The following is a 21,406-nucleotide window of genomic DNA, read 5'->3' as shown; positions in this document are numbered from 1 at the left end:
TACCTGCATCAATGATCGGACGTCCTTTTTCTGTATAAATCAGCTTTGATGTTTCAGGATGTATTGAGGAAACCAGCAACCCCAAGTCAGCAAATATTGAACTCTATTGTTTCACTCCATCTCTCTGGCCGTCTTTATTCAGGCTTTTGGCAGCAAAACAAAGGGATGGAAATTCAAGGTGGCAGAGGTGGGCTGGGATTTACAGATGCAGCACTTGAAGGTTAGTTACATCTCATTACAAAGTCAACGTTAGAAAAAAAATTACATTCAGTTTATTCATGCCCACGTGCATGTGAAGCCTTATTAACTCTTACAAACACGTGTTTGTGTTCGTATGGTCAGGATCAGTTTTTCCCAGGCCTAGAATTGCCTCATTATATGTGTTTATACCAATTTTAAAATTAGAGATTCATTATGGAATTTACATAATAACCCATCTGACATTATTAAATGGAGGATTAATTATTAATTAAAGGGAGGAGGGAGAGTATTTTCTAGGCTTTTCAACCCCTGTTTCTGTAGAAAAACCTCTAGTATCACAAATTAGGTCCTGTTTTACCTAAAAATATTTTGTGTTAGCCGTGCAGCAGACTGGGGACCTGTAAAGGGAGTACCCTGCCTCTCGCACTAAGACAGCTGAGATAGGCTCCAGCCCCCCAGCAACCCTACCAAGGATAAGCGGAAGAGAATGGATGGATATTTTGCGTGACTTTTAACAAAATTTCAGGTTAATCTTTTACTGCTACCATATATCAAAATGATTCAAGTTTTGACCTGAACAGTATATAAGGAGGACTCAGAGCGGTGATCGCCCAGGAGAGCTGATGGGCATGATGGCATCCCAGGGGCTGTGGTCAAAGCCTGGCAGGGATCCTCGCCAGCTTCTTCAAACTCTCCTTGACTCATGCCACTGTTCTCACCTGTCTGAAGGCCTCCACCACCCTTCCCATCCACACAAAGACTGGTATAGACAGCCTCAACGACTACACACCTATAACCCTCATGTCTGTAGCTATGAAGTGTTTCGAGCAGCTGTTTCGCACATCAGAGACTGTATACCCCCCTCCCTTGATCCTCACCAGTTTTCTTACAATCCACATCGGTCCACGGAGGATGTCACCACCATCACCCTTTACAGAGTGCTTAGCCATCTGGAGAACAGGAAGAGCTACATTAGGATGCTCTTCGTGGAGAATCCCAGACATCCTCACCACCAAACTGGACCACCATCAGGTCCATCCTGACACCTGCTCCTGGATCAAAGACTTCCCAACCAACTAGCCTCAATCAGTCCAACTCGGCCCAGTTCACCTACAGGTTTTTGGGCACCCACATCTCCGCTGATCTCAAATGGACCCACAACACCAACGACCAGAAGCTCCTGCTGGGCTTCTACCGCTCCTCAGGGCCATTAGTGACAACAGGACGGCTGCACAGAGGGTAATTAACACCACAGATACTTTTTTTGGCTGATAGGTCAGAATCTTCTGTCTGAAAGGCCTCAGAGAAAGCCTTATGGCATCGAGAGAATTGCCGCAACTCACTCCCTGCTGTTATAAAAAAGATTAACTGTACACTATCCAGTCTCAAACTAGCAAACTTCCCGTGCCACACTGTGCGCATCCGTTTCACTAAACCATCTTCAAACTTTTGCAAACTTTTAAAAACACAAAAAAAGATTTTTGAGTGGACATGACAACAAACTCAGTTCCCTCGCTTCCCTGTATTCTTCGCTCTACCCCACAGCCTCCATCCACCAGCTGTCAGGCAAGCGTGAAGGCCTCGGTGGAGATGGACAGACATATGGATGGAAAGCAAGAGGGAGGAGGTGAGGGATGGCTGGATGGATGGAAGGAAGGAGGAGTAGGAGAGGTGTGACCCACTTAGCAGAGCCTAGAGTATTTATAGAAGAAAGTGTCCTAATTGGCAAGCCGCTGGGAGAGCAACAGCGCTGTACTGCTACCCTACTCCTTGTCCTTCACCTCCTCAACCTTCCCTTCACTGAGCCATGTGCTTTCTCCTGATGCACCTTCCTCCTGTCCTCTTTCACCTCCCACAATCTTTCTTCTTGAGGACTTTAACTATTTCTTCTTCCTCCTCTTCCATAACAGTGAGATTCCCCTCATTCTTCCATTCACATGCCTGACCCCTCCTCTACTGAGTCTCTGCTGTAAGTGTACACTGCCCTCCATAGTTTCTCCTTGTCTCTGACTTTCTGCCACCTCTTCCTTTTACCCTCTCTACGACAAAAAAGTGTGGTTTCTCATCCCAGCCCCTTTCCCCTCTTCCTTTGATCTTTTTCCATTTTTGGCTAAGTGTGCTGTCACTCAGCCCACATCCTCACTTTCCATCCTTCATTTAATATGTTTGTAGGCTTTTCAGAGAGTTCATGATAAAGACACGAGCAGTGAAAGATAACTTTAAGATCAGATGTTACTGACTCAAAACCAACTAAAACCAGAAAGCATGAATAGGTGACAACTTTGGGATTATTCTGGGATTATGAAGGAAAAAAAGACAGACTCACGTAAGAAGTACTCTGAGGCATCCGCCTCATAGTCAGCATCCTCAGGAAAGTGATCTATCTGCTTGCACATGCCTTTGAAAGAACCTGTGAGAAAGAAAGAACATATTACAAAAATCAGCACTGACAAAATCTAAAATTGCACGTGTAAACATGCGTTTATGTTTGTGTTCGTCTGAATGACCGAACGCAAGAAAACTCAATTTTCCCATTTTTTCCTGCATGGTATCGCAGATTGTATCAAGTCTCCAGTATTCTGCTCGGTGTCTGTATCAACCCTTCTTTGGGACAAAAGAGATGAGACAGGGAGGAGAACTTTGTCAGGAGCTTTGAAGGAAACATATCACAGAACAAAAAGTGACAGACAAGGAGAAATAAGGAAGACGATTGGAGGAGCTCAGTCTAAACAACTCAAAAACGCAGGTGGGAGGGTGAAGAGGAGGCACGGGGAGAGCAAAATGCAAATGATAGACAGGAAGAAAGGATAGTGCTGCTCATTAAGAGAGATTGTGTGTGTGTTTGTGTGTGTGTTTTTGGCTTAGTGCAGCTCCTGTGGTAATTGTTGTACCCTCCTAAACCACTGCAATTAAATGGCCCCTTGTTAATTGGCGATTGAAGGACGAAAGACTAGCGCCGGCTTTCAAATGGGCATCGGCTGCGCACACGAGCACACTCTCACAATATGTCTCACACTTCCAGGCGTGCGCGCGCGCACACACACACACACACACACACACACACACACACACACACACATTCACATACTGTAGCATCAGCCCTGTTACCACGAGCCTCCCTCCAGCCGTCTTTTTCACTCATCGCTGGGGGAGTGTTTGCTGCTAAACTTGCATTTTTATCATACCTGTGGAGATAATAACCATTTTATAACAAAGCCTGATAAAAAAAAAGTGAAAAAAGAAAAAAAAATCATGACAGGACTCCAACAACAGCCTGTTTCATATTTACATATCTTTAATACACCTCAGAAAACTCTCAGACGAACAAAGTGTTTTTCATCAAGTGCACTTTGATAGATACATTAAAGAAGATATTTCACGAGGAAGCGGCGCCGAAACCTTTCAGAGTCCTGCAAAAACACTTTCATCTTTTCATAATTTCAGCGTGAACTGCGTGTAGAGCGCCGTGTTGGGATTGCGTTCGCTTCCTGAAAGGACCGTGATGAGTGACAGCGCACTGTGTTTCAGCAGAAAAGTTTCACATCACTCCTTGGCGGCCGCTTATTGGGGCTCGCTCGGGCCACTTTGGAGGTGGGGTGCCCCCGGCCTCTCGGCCTGGGGCTCGGTCACTCAGGCACAGCTGGCTGCCGGCGGAGCTCACGGGCGCGTCACTGCAACTCCCCCTGGCTTCTGCTCCGCGGCTGCTGAATGAGCTCTCATCTGGGACTCTCCTTAGCTCTTACTGGGACAGTGGCGCGGCTGCCCCTCTGTGGGTCTTCCTTGGTCTCTTGTGTTCTGGGGGCCTCTGGATGTCTGGAGTTTTGATCTCCTCCATACCTGCTTGATACCATAGAGGACAGGGCTGTGGCTCCCCACACTCTCTAGCAGATCATTACATGGAGAAACCTTTGGAATGCAAGCATGCTGATCCACACAGGTATGCACACAGGTGTACACATGGGTATTCACAGATGCGGACTACAGCTTTCTTGGTTGCTGCCTCAAAGCACACTGTGCGCTGTCTATCTTGCGTGCTGCACAATATCGTTTATTATTTAGTAACTATTGATATCTATGACTAGCTAGTTTATTGTGATGGTGCTTTTTTTTTTTTTTTTTTTTTATTATGTTGCTCTTTGTTGTTTGCTGTCTCCTCTGTTTGTTTTGTTTTTCTTTCTCTCCATACAGGTGACCCAGGAGTTTTTTTTTTTTTTTTTTTTCTCTTCCCCCCCTTCTCACCGTCTCTTCTCCCCTTTGGTTTTCTTTCTTCCTCTCCCCCTCTTTCTTTCATTCTTTCCCCCTGTCCTATTAAAAAAAAAAAAAAAAAAAAAGGATGACAAAGGATGAACTGAAGCTCCGCCATCACGTGATGTCACATGCTGCTGTTTCTGATGTCACTTCCAAAAAAAAAAAAAAAAAAGAAAAGTTTCACATCTGAATGCCCCTGTGTCTCACTTGCTTACAGTAATTGTTTGTTGGGCAAATGCGAGTCGGTACTACAAAGTTAAAAATACTGCAATCATGCTGAGTGTGCTTCACAGACACACTCACTTTTCTACAGTAAGCGCCGATGACTAGACTTTAAAATGATGTCATTTCCCCTCCAGTGGACGTGAAGGAGATATTTAGCACTTCAGCGCAGCCTCTTAGAAACTGTTTCTTTGTTTAATCAACAGAGCTTTAAAGGATGGTGGTGACAGCTGCATTGTTCAAGTTACATTGGTAGAGGATAATCTAAGAGCATGAAGAGTGTGACAAATGAAGACGTGAGACTGTCCTCCCTCAGAAAACAACACCACACATTTGCACGAGGTTTTTTTATATGACCCATAAAAACCTCAGTGTGAATAAGAGCATGTGTAATGTGCACTGAGCTCTCCAAAAAAATGAGGATGCCAAACTCATTTTACCACATACAGCCCACTTTGATCTGCAGTGGACCAGACCGGTGAAACTTTCTGTTAGTATAAAGGTGTTTAACTGCACGTTTAATCCCTAAGATGTCTTAGGATAAGAAGAAGAGATGCAATTTCAACCTAATGTCTCAGTTTTATAAGATGATAAAGAAATGCTGCTGTAGTAAGCGAAATAAAAAATTCCAGCTTGGCCCTTTGGGATTGAAATAAGAGTGTAAAATTACAGAAACAGCTCTGCTGGCTCATTGCCCAGACTGCCCTGTCATTACAAAGAGGAAAGTTTTTGTCAAAACAGAAAAAAATGTCCATTTTAGTTATATATTTGAATGTGGACACGTTGTAAAAAACAGACACTTCTAAAGTAGATGTCATTTAATTGTTTATCTGTTACCTTTACTACTGTGGGGGAGGTCTTTATCAGCAGAACAAGCTGTAAATTTGATGAAAATACAGTTAAAATCTAAAATTTATGTCCTCCTTTAAAAGTCCGGTGGGCCGGATTGAAGTCTTTTGTGGTCTGATTGTGGTCCCCAGGCCTTCTGTTTGACACCACTGCTTTAACCTCCTAAGACCCGAACTCTTTCATGGCATGCATTTTTGATTTCTCTTTGCTATGTGGGCTGATTGGGACCTGATGAATGTAAAAAGATTGAACTTTTTTTTTTTTTTACCTGATTTTTTTGTCTCTGAGAAAAATGAAATCCACATATGAGGATATTTGTTTTAAATTTCTATAGAACAGTGGCGGTATAATGTCCTCGTACGTGGATATCAGGCCTTTGTGGAGCAAAATTGAGTATTTTGGTCTAGACGACCCAAAATGTGATGTCCACATATGTGGACGCCAGGTCCTAGGAGGTTAATGCATTAGTCAGAGATCACTGATTTGATCAAGATTGTTGGGGGCAGTAATTCCAAACTAACAAAGCTTAAACTAAACTTGGCATCATATTCAAAGAACCTGGGTGTGACGTAGGTATCTTGTGGGAAGTTTCTGATATCTGAAGTGATGTGCATATCTTATGTTGTTGTTAGCGGTGATTACATTACTGTCAAAAACAATAAAGTTTCTGCAGTACATATGAACAAAAGTAAGTTTAACAGCTACCTAAGAAAAGAAAAGAAAAAATAATGTTTTGATGGTGTCTCTCTCCCTGAGTGCCCCTTGCTGAGTTCCTCCAAACCGAAGACCACGCAGATACCCTGCTAATATTTGCTGGATTGTCTCAGGGGTGTCTTTACACAGCCTGCACTTGGGGTCTTGCATTGTGAGGTAGACCCCAACCTCTGTGGAGCTTGTACTTAGAGCTTGTTCTGTGCTGCAATGATTAATGTCTCTGTGCTGTCTTTCAGTGCAGCTTTGTCCAGCCACTGGTAGCCATTCAATATCAGCCACTTCTTCTATCTGCCGATGATCCATGCCATGCTGACGTCTATCCTTCCTCACGTATTCACTAACATGCGGTCAGTTGTGTCAGTCTTCCTGATGTACTCATGGATGTTTGTTGTTTCATCCTGGATAGCGGTACATAGTGGTATATATATATTCATCATTTTAAGATACGTTATACGGCGTCTTTCTTGTGTAGCTGGGAGTATACAGCCACGGCGCTGTTAGACTGGTACCACCATTTCCTTTAACTTTAATAAAAGGACTTCTTTTTTCCCGTGTTTGGTTTTCTGTATAAATTTATTGGTTTGATCTCTGGTGTCTTCAACCCACATCCCACAGCATGTCAAACACATCAATTCGCACACACTCACAGCTATGTAGAAACTACATTATATCTATTCTTCCGTTGCTGCTTTCTCTCTCTCTCTTTGCCTTTCACACGCTCCCTCACTTGCTTCAACACTTGCCCACCCACACTGCACCACAAGCACATGTAATCTGGAATTGGATTTTCCCTTCCTTCTCCTTGCTTTCGCCCCCCCCCCCCCCCCCCCCTCCCATCTTGCTCTCCTGTCTGTCTCACATACATGTGCTCGTACCCTGAAGACCAGATTCCCATTTGAAATGAGCTTGCAGCTCAGCCCGTCCTCTGGGCCTCCCTCTCTCTCTCTCCTTTTTATTCCTTCTGCAATTCAAATTAAGACCATGCTTTACTGTCTTGACTGGGAAGAAACCTGTGCAGTGCATTTCATTTCTTGGCTGATTCTTTTTTATGAATTTTGTATGGGTGCTGGGGGTTAAACACATGATTCCATGGCCTCTTTATTACATACACTCATACCTGTGATTATAGAGCAATATAGCACAAACAGGATTGCCAGCTTTCACCCATCAGAGTGAGGCTGTGGAGAGAGAGAGGGGCTTTGAGCATTTGGCTCTATTCTACTGATGCCACATACTTAAGAGCAGGAAGGACATCTCAGCACAATGATACCACAAGTACTTCACGAGTGGATATTAGCCTAAATCTACATTCTGTCTTATTGATTTCACGTGTGAAGATAACTGATCAAACTTTGGTGAATTATGACACAAAAACATGTGTGAGACAAACTGGAAATATATGAAATGAGTACCTTTTCATATATTTCCAGTACCTTCCTGCTCACACCGTCTATAGTGGGAGTGGGGTGCTGCTGATCTCATCCATGGATATAATAAAGAATTATTCGAAGATCTCAATGCCACCGAAAGACTTTCTGTAGTAAAAGCACAGTTCGGGAACAAGAGGGATGACTTGCCCATCACTGTGTCTGAGGTCACCAAAGTAGTCAAAAAAAGACTACTTATTATTTGGGAGGCGGCTCAGTGGAGCTGTTACTCCTCGATGTGGAAAGGAGCCAGCTGAGGTGTTTTGGGGCATCTCCCTAGGATACCTCCTCAGTGAAGTGTTTTGAGGATGCCTCACCGGGAGGATATTAACCTGTGAATCCAGTCATAAGTGGCCATTCAGCCCTCAAACCCCAGTTTGAGCTAAAACAGAGTTGGCTTCTTGGAGCTGGATAGAAAGAAAAAAAGGGGAAATGATCAGCTTCATAGCAGTAAATTTGGTTTCCATGAAACTGCGAAAGGTCTCTTTATGAAGCAATGCTGTGTATTAGCAACACAAACCTCTGCTAGCAAACAAATCCGCTTTGCATTCATTTACGCTCATTGTGTATTCGGCTTTTGTCAGCTTTGTCATCGTGTTGAAACAAACTGGAGTATTTTTTGATGCTGCAATACATCAACCAATCTTTCGCTCAGATAAAAGAAAAAATGCAGACACCTTTGTGCCTGCTGAGAAATCCCCATCTGAGAAACTCCTCCTCTTCCCTTCTCCTCTCGACACAGCCATCGTAATGACGCGTCGCTCTTACAAATTGCCCCTTTTAAATTATACATTCTGCTTTAAACATGGAACAGATACTATTATTCTGAGACCAACCTAAACCTCGGGGGTCAGGACAGCTCTGTCACCCACTTATGCTCACAGCAAGAGGGGCCGCTGTGTCTCACAGAGGATGATTTATACCAATAAGAGGAGACCCCGATGACCCCTTTGCTGTCATAAGCCAATTAGAATCCTGCTCGCTGACCGACCTGGTAGCTGTTAAGGATAAGTTAATACAGTATGATGAAACACTAGAAGACATCCTTTCATGAAGCATTAACATCGTAACCCACTCGGCGAGATACGTGAAAATGTGTATGAAGAGTAAATGCCCTCCTCTGAACCGGTACTGTGTCTTATGCAAATAACTTGGCGTGTCTTTATTCCTTTATGCTAATTATGGCTCAGTCTGTGTGTTAAAGTGCCACTAAAGTAATCCCTCAGTGGCAAAGGTGGATGAACATCAGAGACCTCAAAGCAGATGTGTTGCACAGCAAAGGTGGCTACCAGCTCAGTTCAGTGGATTACAAACACGGTACACAGGAAATGTGCTCCTTTCTTTTCTTGATCTATTAATGTAAATTCACCCAGGAGAACATTCATCCCTGCTTTCATGCTTTTGTAAATATTTCTTTGTGTTCTTTAGGCTCCTCGGTTGTTCCGAATACGAACATTTTAGATTTTCTAAAAGGTTGCAACAACCCCACCCATGAACCCTTAGCAGAGATGCTTAAAACGCTCCCTAAACGCCCCACCTGCTGCATCTGATCCACCTATCTCCCCAGTCTTTGACTTTTAGTGGCATTAACAGAAAGGAATTTAAAGTAAACATACAACTAACTACAACACATTTAATCTCCCTCAGCTACATCATATTGATGGTTTTCTTCTATATTAACTAGTGGGTTAACAAAGAATCCGATTGTTCAGTGATGACGTGACGAATCCTACTTCCGGGCCTAAAGTAGTCTGCGTTTAATATGGCTTTTGTGTTGTTAACATGTTTAATGTTTTGTATTTTCTTCTATTTGATCTCAAAAAGCTCCTAAAACAGTCAGTGATCCCTGTTGACCTCCATAGGCTTTTATTACCGCTAATCATTTATTTAAGCTCAGTTTTTAAAACCTTAGGATGTAACTACAGCCCAGCCCATGCAGCAGTATATGAATAACTAACCTCGTATTGTGGATGGATTATCTCAGTTGTTCTCCTGGCTGAAGTTTGGTCCTTTTACAGCATCCTGCCATGCGATTACATTTGTTCCTGACCACTGAGAACACTCACGTTAACTTTTATTGAGTGGGAAAAAAAAGTTAGCTTGTTTATATTATGCTAACATAGCTGTGTCGCTAGCGGTCACGTAGCACATCATTATATACCAGCTAGCCCAACTTCAGTAACCCTACAAACGTCACTGCTGTTTAGTTTTCTGTCTTCATTTATGCTGGAAGTGATAACAGAGCTGTACGTTTTAATTTGTTTATTTGTTTAATTTGTGACATGCTATATTGTATTTAGATAGAAGCTAGCGAGCTAACTTCCTGCTAACTTCTAACTCAGTTAAATGTCATAAATTCCGTTTTCATGGATGCCTGGATGTTAAACTCAATTGTTACACCTGGTAGAGCAGAACGCTGATTATTTTATTAAAGATGAAAGACTTTAGACAGTTTTTCAACTCTCAGTAATGCCATAGTGATCGTTTGATATATGGACCTGCAGCGGAGTTTAGGTCCAGACACGGCTAGTGACGTCAGACTGAACAACCGGATATGACCTTAATTATTAATAAACATCTGCAGTGTGGCTTATATAATTTAACCTTCTGAAAACACCGTAAGATTTTCAAAGACATACACTGGAGTTGAATGGGAAGGGAGATGTCATGGTTTGAACCATCTCAAAAACATGTTTGTTAGTTAAACCTGTTTTGCATTGTTAAATGTAAGGCTAAAGATCGCTATTGATCGCTATTGATCAGACGCCACAAGCGAAAGATTCATACTGGTGGAACATCACTATATGGAAACATAAACATTTTAATTGTCGTTATTTAAATCCTTTATAAAGAGCACCTCAAATATTAACAATTTGAATAAGCAAACATAAGGAAATACACTTGTCCATTTAGTAGTGAATATTTTATAAACCCTGTTAAGGTTTCTTTGTTAGACGATTAAATTCAGTTTTATTTCTATAACACCAAATCACAACAACAGTCATTTCAAGGCACTTCATAATGTAAAGAGCCTACAATAATACAGAGAAAACCTCAAGAATCAGATGACCCCCTATGAGCGAGCACCTCGGCGATGCTGGGAAGGAAAAACTCCCTGTTAACAGGAAGAAACCTCCAGCTGAAAAGTGGGAAGTTAAAGATAAGAATAGAGCTTAACTTCTGTGCCCTGTAACTTTACATCATAAAATTTAAGAATAAAAATATTTTGTTGCTTTGTTCTGTTGTGAGAAACATAAATATCTGTGCAAACTTTCACCTTGCGGGATGTTACTTGCTTAGCAGAGGAAGACAGAGAACCCGGTGCACCCACCACCCAATTTTCAATATGAGAGGATAAGATGATAAGACTTGCTTGTGAACATACACCCAGGCAGCTGTCATGTTATTCAACTTACTATTGCTCTTTAAATCAGGCCTACACATGTGTAGCTGGTTCCCTTGTACAATACTATCACAGCAAATTGAATAGTATGCAGATTTCCAGAGCCTTGCATTCGTATTCTCCTGATGAAATTTATATCACTTGTGCTCGTGTATGTGTGTACACGTTACAGTTCAGGTCATGACCCAAAATCAGAACAAGTCGGGAGACAAGAGGATTACCAGGGAAAGTGAAAATTGGATCAAACTGGATTGTAACATATTGTAGTAGGAGACATAATCAGGTTTCTCAGCAAGTCAGGGTAAGCAGCTGCTTGACTCATTAAACCCCATTTCCTGACTTCACCTCATATGAAAAATGCAAAATGTTATTTCTGTACAAACTCAGTTCAAAGAGGAAAAAGGCTTCATTTTCTCCTACTAGTCCCAAATGGTCCAAATATAATGATCCATATAAAAGGAGCTCAGACAAAATTCAGTAAACATGCGGCCAGAAATGAACTCTTCATGCATTTTAAAACTTTGATAGAGAACAAAAGGACTGAAATGACTGAAAAAGCCTTCAGTTCATTAAACGACTTCATTTTGAGCTGTATTTCATTATAATCTTTGAACCCGCACGGCCAATTCATTTCCACGCAATTTCAGCACACGTCTGGCAATAGACAGACCTATTAAAGATAATTGTAATAAATGTGGAATTAGATTCTCACCCTATTTGTTCTAACTAATTTAGAGTAAGCAATTTCTTTTCCTACCAGCAGGCATGCACAAGTGTGCACACGCACCACATAAATTACTTTGATGTCTGGTTGTGACAGAGAGAACTGCTCGGGTTTGCTCCTGATAAAGAAGCCTCCATCCCGACTTTGATTTTTTTTCCTTTTGTGACGGGGAAGTAGAGCAGCCTGTTGTCATGTGGCACAAAGCAAAAAGGAGCAAATGACTGGTTAGTGATAATTTGGCAGATCATGGCGCTGTGTGGTGGAGGTCACCGTAGCGTCCAGGTGGTCAGAGAGCATTTCACAAGTGTTCACACTTTTAGTCCAAATTAGTTCATTGCTCAGATTTCCCTCCGCGTTTAAATGACTCAACTTGGGTTAAGTGCTTCTGATCAGTAGCAGAGCAAAAGCCAAGTGGACTAACGTGGGTAAACCAAGTGTGATACAGTAAATGCATCCATCCATTCGCCATATCTTTTACTCTGTATATGGCTATAGGGGGTTGGAGCCTATCCCAGCTGGCACAGGGTATATCGAGGGTGGGCAACTCAAGGCCTCGAGGCCAGAGTCCTGCAGGTTTTAGATGTCACCTTGGGTCAACACACCTGAATCAATGATGATTAGTTCATTACCAGGCCTCTGGAGAACTGCAAGACATGTTGTGGGGGTAATTTAGCCATTTGAATCAGCTGTGTTGGATCAAGGACACATTCTGCCATCTGCCATTGCTACAGCTGTGTATCCTGCTACAGTGATGCCAGCGGAACATTTTTATCAATGGCCTGTGTCACTTTTCTTTCAGATGTTGAAGGACTCCTGTTGACTCTACAGGACTAACCTGCACATTGCCAATAGATGCTAAATAATACCAAGCACAGCTCAGTGTAAAGCCTATGGATCCAGATGCCTCAGTATGTGAAACCTTGGAAAGAAGAGTGGACCCAGCCAGAACCGTCAGTCTGTGGACAACAGTGCTGACCTTCCAGGCTGCAGACAAGACTGGATGTTTAAATGACATGACTGTGTTGCTGCAGCTGCATGCAGAGAAGCAGGCAGAAAAGCAGCTAAACAGGTGAAAGAAAACCAGTGTGATCCTTGGATGACTAAGAAATATCCTGTTTTGCCAGTGTGTCCAAGATGCTGTTTGAAGCGAAAGGCAGATATATATAGATATATAGATTCAGTTATAAGCTGTTAAACAGACTACACTGAAGTTGTAAGGAATCAGATTGCATCTCATATCATGCAAAGTTTTCAAGTTTTGCTAGATATGAAATCCTGCAAAATATAAAATACATCAAGTAGAAGTCAGTCATGTAGTTAATAAAGACAAATTAGCGACAGCAATAACAGCAAAGTTGCAATTTCAGGAGACTTTTTCATTAAAGCAGTCACTTAATTAGCAACACTGGCATTCTAGCAGAAGGAACACCTTAAAATAAACAAGCTGCTTGTAGAGAGTTCATCTGTAACATAACTTGGCATTGCATGCATTCAGTAAATAAACAGGGCATATGGTGACATTATATCTGTGATATAACATTTATTTTAAACTACTACTGAACACAAACATAGTTAAGCCTTTGGACTACATGGTTTCAGTGTTGGTGAATTGTGATGACACACAGCGTCTTACAGAAAAGTCATTTGTGATTTTAATCACTCAGGCAGAGTCAGTGTATTAAAGCTTAGACCATAGTTTAGCTTGTTTATAACAGCTCACATCTTGGATATCTGTTTTTTATGTCTCTGATTCTTGTATAAACACATTATGTAGTGCTGTTACACAAAGAATCCGTCAACAAATGTTGATATTAACTGTGTCGGACACAAAAATTGTACGTCTCAAGTAATGCGTATGCCTTCAGTCAGATATACTAATCCAAAACTGTCATCTTCTGCTATCACGTTTGGATTTGCATTTACGGTACTTTTAAAAAGTATATACAGGGCTTCACAAATTGCCACAAAAACAAGAGAATACATGAATTATTAATTCATGGATTACAACGATAAATATATTTTTAGCTTTAAAATATTGTCGTTGATTAAAGGATTTGTGCATAACTGGTGGATTCACCATTACAGAAACATGAAAAGTGATTTTGGTAATTACCAAGGCTGTTAATGTAGGATAGCAGTGGCAACAACCTTACATTGGGTGGTGCTTGTGACCCTTTATGAAATTGTTCATTTTTCTTTTCTTTTTAAATGAATGCCAAGCGGAGGATTCAAAAACCCATTTTACCCAATCAAGAATCAGCCTGATTCATAATGAAAAATTTCTATTTGTCATTTGTACACAATGTTTGCTGTATAAGTTAAACAACGAACTTATGGATGATATTTCTACTGTTGCGATATATCATCAAGCTCTTGGTAAGACAGATAATATTGGCATTTAAGGAAATATCAAACCATTCATTTAAGCTGCGATAGAGACCAGAACAACTATGTCAACTCCAAGATCGTGCCAAATTATTTATTTCTATATTTATTTTAGAAAAATCCATCAATGCAACCAACAGTGTAGTTGCTACTCAGTTAAAGTTAAAAAGAGAACAAAATCTAACATGCACGTGAGACGCAGCATGCCACACCATTCATCTCAGATCTCAGCTAAAAACATGCGAACAACAGAGGCGTTCACGCATCATGAACATCATCTTCATCTGTGCATCCAGCACTAATATATTTGCAGACATCTATCTTCATGGATCCTCGTTACACTAGCTCAGCACGGCTGTCTCCTCTGATAGCGCCACACAAAATTAAACGTGTGATCAGACATAATCACACCATCTCAGAGAGCTGAAAAACTCAGCAACACTTTTTTGGGGGGAGACAGAGCTGCAGAGAAGCAGCAGTTCAGCTGTTAAAAGTAGGACTTGTACTGTGTCACCAGCATGTAGCACTCTTACAACAAGAGTGTTACAACTTGGCGAGCGAATGCAGATTTTCAGAACACATTACACCACCTCACGAAAAACAGCTACAGCTCTTTGAAACTGCCACATGAGAAAGGACGTGAAACGACAACTGAGTGGTGAAAACAGGGCCATCATTTCTTAAGTGAAGCGTTTTTTAACATTGTACTCTGGCTCCACCATCTTAATGTGAAAATAGACGGTTGCGAAACAACAAACACGGTAGCTCTCGCAGCTCTGAGAAAAACACACAAGCCCTTTACACTCTACATCTCTGTGAAGGAAGGTATTTTGTTTAAACTGATGGCGGCTAAAAATGTTGCACCCTGCCATGAAAGACGAATGCTTATCTTAGGAACGCATTGATTTGTATAAATATGTAACTATAAGAAATAATATTCAGCACCAGCAGTAAAAAAATGGTCAAAACGTGAAAGATAAATCAGACACTAATCAGTGCATGAGTGAAGCAAACTGGACAAGGTTGCTGATGAGACAGTTACTAATTACGGAACATCCACCTCCATCTGTGGCTGTAAACGTGCTAATTGCAGACATAAATTTGCAGATGGTCTCTCAAAGTCTTTAAAAAAAAGAAGATTACCAGGTACAGCAAATAAACAATTCATTTTTAAAAAGGGAGTACCATCAACCACCTGCAAACAACCACACTGTCCCCCTTTTGAGAAATCCCTGAGCGCGCCGTCTCCGGTCCCTTCCCTGCTCTATCCTAGTTTTGTTTAGTGAAACTTTCTGCAATGTTTTCCTCCCCCCTCCCAGCTCTGATAAATTCCTTTGGCACACATGTGAAGAAAAGAGGAGCGAAATGAGGAAACTGAAAAAAACAAAAACAGCAAAAGGGTGGAGGGAGGACAGGAAGGAGACAGACAGACGAGACATGTGAGACAGAGAGGTGACAAAAATAAGAGAAATGTGAGAGATCCACAAAGCCTGCAGCGTCCTGGTGAAGCTTCATTGATAAATGAGGCAACAGATGTTTAGCCCCATATAAAATTACAGCAAGCTGCTATATGTGGAATAGATACCTGCCCTCATTCTGCAGCTCTACATTACATCCTCCCAAAATCATCTCTGTTGCAGCGCACTGGGCAGCCGCTCATACGTCCAATATTCGGCTAGGAAAGTGACATTTAACTCGAAATGTTCACATTTTCTCCCCATTATAAGGTGTCAACAACGGCATGTTTACTGTATCTCACTGTGAAAGCACATAACGTGTGCTGGTGAGAGAAATACTTAAGCCAAAATGCTTTGTCTGTTTGACTGACAGGACCTGTAGATTATTTAGTGTGTATTTCAACATCTGCTAGAATTTAGAAGAAAGTTGTTTGGCTGAACAGATGGGTCGGAGTTTTGAAGGTTACAACAGAGCACTGCAGTGACTATTTTGAATCTCTTACGTGTGATGTGTGACTCATTTCAACTTGTTTTACATTTTTATCACCACTGAATATCCTGAAATATCAAGAGGACTAATCATCATTTACTAATTAAAAGCAAAAACAGCTGACTATAATTAAATGACTATAACTGAATTTAATTGTGCATATTTGTGACGCAGCACGAGAGACGTAGCTGTGCACAAAAGCAGCAGCGCAGTGACACGGCCTTTTCTGTTGTTTCCAGTGTTTGCTGTCCTAACTTCACTGTCTCCAAATGTCTCTCAAAACTCAAAAAAGTTTACTCTGTTTAACAGTTCGTGAAGCATAAACTGCAAATAATCAGTGTATTATTTTTCCTCAATTTTCACCCAGCACAAACCTCCACACACGTGGCTGGAGCTAAATCCAGGATGGAAGCTGAATGGAGATTTCTGTTGAAAAGTATTTTACATGCTTTAAATTGCAGTATTGTGAAATTCAGCGGTGCTCCATTCTGAAATAGTCACTAGCTGGTTTTTTTGCACTGTGAAGGTTTTTATTAGTGTAGTCTCAAATTAGGGACATTTTGATGGTAAGACCGACCAATAAAAATGTCTTTAATAGTTTTAGAGACATTCAGGTTCAAATATTGCTGCAGATTTCACTGTGTGGAAAAAGGGCCTGAAAGTAGGTCAATGGACCATTTTCAAAAAATATAGTAACACTTGATCCTGTGGAGTCCTGTGACCTGGAAATCATGTTGTACATAGTACTAGCTTTCTTTTCAAATGTAGGAAATGCTACATTCATATTAGTCGTATACCTTCATTCAAGTGCTTAATCTAGAACTGGTAACACATTGCAAGGTTGGAACCACTGCACTGAAGGCCAAAGCACCGAAGCGTTGGTTTGATTCAGGGGTGTCACTAGGTTTTAAGGACAGGGGGGGCTTAGCCCCCAAGAGATGCACACGACATGAACGAACGTAGTGAATGAGCACAAAATTTCACAAACAGAAAACAAAGACTGAGAAATTGTTTTCCTACTTTTTTGGACAGATTAAACATCCTAGGCCACCAATAGATCTATTGTTTTATTTCAGTCTGCTTTATAATACAGTACAACAAAAAAACAGAGGAAATGTGTTTGCTGCATCAATAACAAGAAAAAAACTGAAAATAAAAAAGTACATTTTTCTGGCTGCAATCACCAGTTACTTGGTGGGTGGAAGCATCAAAGAATGACGTCTGTTTTTAAGAGTGGCAAATCGGTCAATCACTCTGTTGTGACTCAGATGCTGAAGCGTGTCTTTTTCAATAGACATGACTGCAAGACTGTGAAGTCTTTTCTGACCCATTGTTTGACGCAGCCAGGAGTGCAGCCGACGCAGTGCACTAAAGGACCGTTCGCACGAGCAGCTGCTGACAGGCACTGTTAGGGCAACTTGGATGGTTGCCTTCAGAGAGGGAAACATGTCTGAATCAAGGAGGTTGTACACAGACAACATATTTTTGGGTGGACATCCAGCCTCTGTTTTCCGGGTAAGAAAGTTTCTGGCCACCAGAACCTCCTCTTTTTTCAGGTCAAGTCTGTAGTGCTTTGCAAGTTCATTCAAGTGTGGTTCACTCAAGAAGTTCTCAGATTTAGGACTGCATGCCTGGACGCCTTTTAGCAGCCCTGCATCTACACTGCAAAATCTTTGATCAAGCTCGCCAACCATCCAATCCACACAAGGGAAAAGTAACTCTCTTTTCAATGTGTCTGAGTTGTTCAATTCAGTGCGTGAACCCACAGTTGCCTCCAGGACAAAATCCTCCATTTTCCTCTGTTTGTGCCTTGTCTTGGCACCTGGTTCAGGGATACTGTGGGTGTTACACAGGGCCTTGGTTTTCTCATACAGCTCTGTAGCAAATGCATCTGAGTGTTTGCCCTTAAGTGTGTCACACACAGCTTGTTTGCAGATAAAAGCTTCTGCCAGGTCTAAAGTCTCTTTCTGCAGGAATTTGTGGAGTCCTTCGGTTACAGACAGAATCGACTGAAACATCAGTAGTGCATAGACTGCTGAGAACTTGTAGAGCTTTGCTCTGAGACCAACAGCTATGGGGGATCCAATTGCAGATAGGCACTCCAAAATGGCAGGCAATGTCTCAAGAACTGCACTGATTGATCGCAACTGACATGCCCAGCGAGTGTTTGAAAGTTGCACAAGCTCAGTTTTTGTCAATCCAAGCTTTGCCTGAGTCTCCATGAACTTATGATGATTGACTAGGGAGGTGCTGAAGAAAGAATACACACACTCCAACAAGCTGAAAAGCTCCACAGCCTCTGGGACAGCCTTGCAAGTATTGCACAAAACCAGGTTGAGTTGATGAGCATAACAATGCACATAGATAGCCTCAGGATGGAGCCTTCTAAAATGTGCTTGTACACCTCCAGTGGAGCCACTCATAACGGCTGCACCATCATATGTTTGTGCTACACACTTAAGCTCTGCAAGACCATAGTTTTGGATCTGCTGCTGAATCTCATTTGCAATGGACTGGGCATCAAATGATTTTATCTCTGCAAGTGCAAGGAAACGCTCCTTCACTGCCCCCTCTGACACGTACCTGACACAAACAGCTAACTGCTCTGCCTTTTTATCCCTTGCCTCATCCACCATGATGGAATAGACTTTAGACTTTGTTATTTCAGATACAATGACACTAGTAACTTCCTGGGCACAACAGTCAATCATGTCATTCTGGGATGTTGGTGAGATATACTGTGCATTTGATGGGGGATTATGTTTTTGAAGAAAAGGATCAAACTCCTTCAAAAGCTCCATGCACGCAAGAAAATTCCCTCTGTTTGGGCTGTCTTCACCTTCATCATGACCACGAAAAGGGAGTCCCTGTCTCCCTAACATAGAGGTGACTGCAACAATTCGTCTGAGATACTCTCTTCTTTCGACTATCTCACTCACATTTGCAGTTGCTATCATCTGTGCAACGTTTCCCTGTTTGCTAGTTCCCTGGTAGCTTTTCCATGTAACAACACTGTCCTTATGTGTTTGTGCCATCTCATGCTTGCCAAAGATGACTAAAGCTTTCTTCCAGTTCTTGCAACCGTTACTGACCAAACTATCATGTTTGATGTTTTTGCCAAACACTCTACATGGGAAGCAGAAAGCTGCATTCTGGTTGACTGAATATTCTAACCAGTTGTGCTTTTCAAACCAGCTGTGGTTAAATGCTCGCTTCTGTGTACCAAAAGTATCATGTGGATAGCTCTTCAGCTTCACCTGTCTGGGCCCTGTGTCTTTGTCACCTAAATCAAACCCTGTAGTAGAATGAGTTGCTGCAGCTGCTTCATCATTTTCCCTCTCTTGGCCTGTTTGCTCTCCTCTCTCTGTAATAACTTGATCTTCCTCTGCCTCTCGATCTATTTGCTGCAGCTCCTCTGTCTCTCCTTGCTCTCTCTGACTTGAACTTGCCTGTTGACCTTTTTCTCCCTCAGCCACTCCTTCTGCCTCACCCTTCAAGATACATTAAAACATACTGAATTGTAATGTAAATTGCTAATATCATGACTTCTGCTCCCGCTCCACAGTAATTTGTTGCTCCCAAATATTTTGAAGTTACAAACATTATATTTTGAGCACGCATGTGACTAAAATGGTTGCAATTTAAAGCCCTGAAAAATATTACTAAATTACTTGAATTGAAGTAATATTAAAATAGAACCCTCAAAAATATGTGAGTCAGGCTAATTTGACTTATATACATATCTCTCTCTTTGCTCTCTCCACTTTCTAACCTTGACTCTCCTAAATAAAAGCTCAAGTTAAACAGGTCTTATATGTTGTACCGTGACTGAAATGTTTCATATTTCATATCCATATTGAGTCCCATAAAATTCTAATCAGACTGTCTCCATCACAAATGACTCCATCCTTTGACTCACCTCTCCAGCAGACGTCTCTCCCCTCTGCCTCTCTGTGCTCCTCTGCCCTGACTCCTACAGGTTAATGGGGATGGAGTGATTATTATTATTTCCACTGATGATAACCATACCTGAATGAGCTCAGCTGGATTTTTCAGAGCTAAAACGAGTGACAGAAATTAACATTATGCTAACAATTTAACTTAGTGCGCTAGCCAGGTTTTTATTTACAAAATGGGGAGCACCTGGTTCATTATTTACATGGGATTCTCTGCTGTTAGCTGGAGCTAACTAATTGTTACTACCAGCCAGTGATGAAGACTTACTTTCTTGAAAAACTTGCGTATATCCATGATTTCTTGCCGTTTGCCACATGTACGCTAGTGTTTCTGCAGGTGTATACGAGCGGAGTGTAAAGTAGCAGTGAAAACGAGGACTGGATTTTCAGTCATGTGGATGTCCCCTGTGAACAACTGGAAGGGATTGGATAACGAAGCACTGACGCTACCTTAACAATGTAAAGCGAAAGGGACCAACCGAGTTATGATCATATTTGTGTGAATAGCGACAGGTTTATATTATTATTTTTTTAAACTCATATTCCTGCATCTTTATATTGAATTTGTCTGCAAGTTCTGTAAAAAAAAAATCGAATAAGTTAAAAAAACAAAAAAAAAAAAACAAAAAACCCACCAAATTATTTAGGGGGGCTTAAGAATATTTTAGGGAGGCTTCAGCACCCCTAAAATAGGCCTAACGACGCCACTGGTTTGATTGGTGTGAATTGTGCTCAAATATTGAAGGGATTGATGGCAAGCCAAAAGGCCTGGGAGAGTCACCTCCCCCCCACCCCCCGACCAAAAAACCCCCCAAAAAAACCAAAAACCAATAAAGATGTGATTCAGTGTGAATTAAACTTCTAAAAGACATTATTATCTCTGGTGTCCATATTAGATTGGGGTTTATTTACTTGAGACCTTAATCCATTGAGGTTCTTGGTGTCGTTGGTGATGACCCAAATCCTTCGGAGTCGAGCAAGAAGTCATTTTTTGGAAAAGAAAGTTTTTCATGTGTATCAGGTAGAATGATTTAAGATCTTTGTTTTCTGATTGCGAGACTGGGAAGAATCATTTCTATCAAGAGCAAAAATGAGATATTCTGGTTGGGGTCAGCGTTTAGGCTATAACTAATGCTGACTTACACCTCCAAGGCCTAAACTTCCTGACTAGTGCAGATATAATGCTCATCAGAAATAAATTGATTCTTGATAGGTATCTAGGTTTTGGGGGGTTTTCCGCCTGTCACGTGAGGACATGACAAGAGCAGAATATGTCTGAACATTTCAGGAAGTAATACAACAGAATTACAGTAAATTTTACTTTGTTTGG

The 21,406-nt window shown here is 41.5% G+C and overlaps 2 protein-coding genes across 2 annotated transcripts in view; both read right to left on the bottom strand.

The window, feature by feature from the left end:
- cacng2b (calcium channel, voltage-dependent, gamma subunit 2b) overlaps positions 1 to 21,406 on the bottom strand; it is a 72,642-nt gene that overhangs the window by 18,314 nt on the left and 32,922 nt on the right. The window contains exon 2 of the mRNA XM_085355603.1: positions 2,528 to 2,611. Within this exon, the coding sequence (XP_085211729.1) occupies positions 2,528 to 2,611 (84 nt within the window). The remainder of the gene's footprint in view (positions 1 to 2,527; positions 2,612 to 21,406) is intronic.
- LOC146630124 (zinc finger MYM-type protein 1-like) lies at positions 17,237 to 20,219 on the bottom strand. The gene has a single exon (XM_085355602.1). The coding sequence runs from the start codon at positions 19,153 to 19,155 to the stop codon at positions 17,308 to 17,310; it is 1,848 nt and encodes a 615-aa protein (XP_085211728.1). The 5' UTR covers positions 19,156 to 20,219; the 3' UTR covers positions 17,237 to 17,307.

The sequence above is a fragment of the Diplotaxodon limnothrissa genome, linkage group LG6 (genome assembly GCF_057381915.1).
Source record: "Diplotaxodon limnothrissa isolate DT_005_m linkage group LG6, D_limnothrissa_male_GT1.1, whole genome shotgun sequence".
Classification (NCBI taxonomy): domain Eukaryota; kingdom Metazoa; phylum Chordata; class Actinopteri; order Cichliformes; family Cichlidae; genus Diplotaxodon; species Diplotaxodon limnothrissa.
Note: the sequence above shows the minus strand (reverse complement) of the source record. Positions and strands in the feature narration are given on the sequence as shown.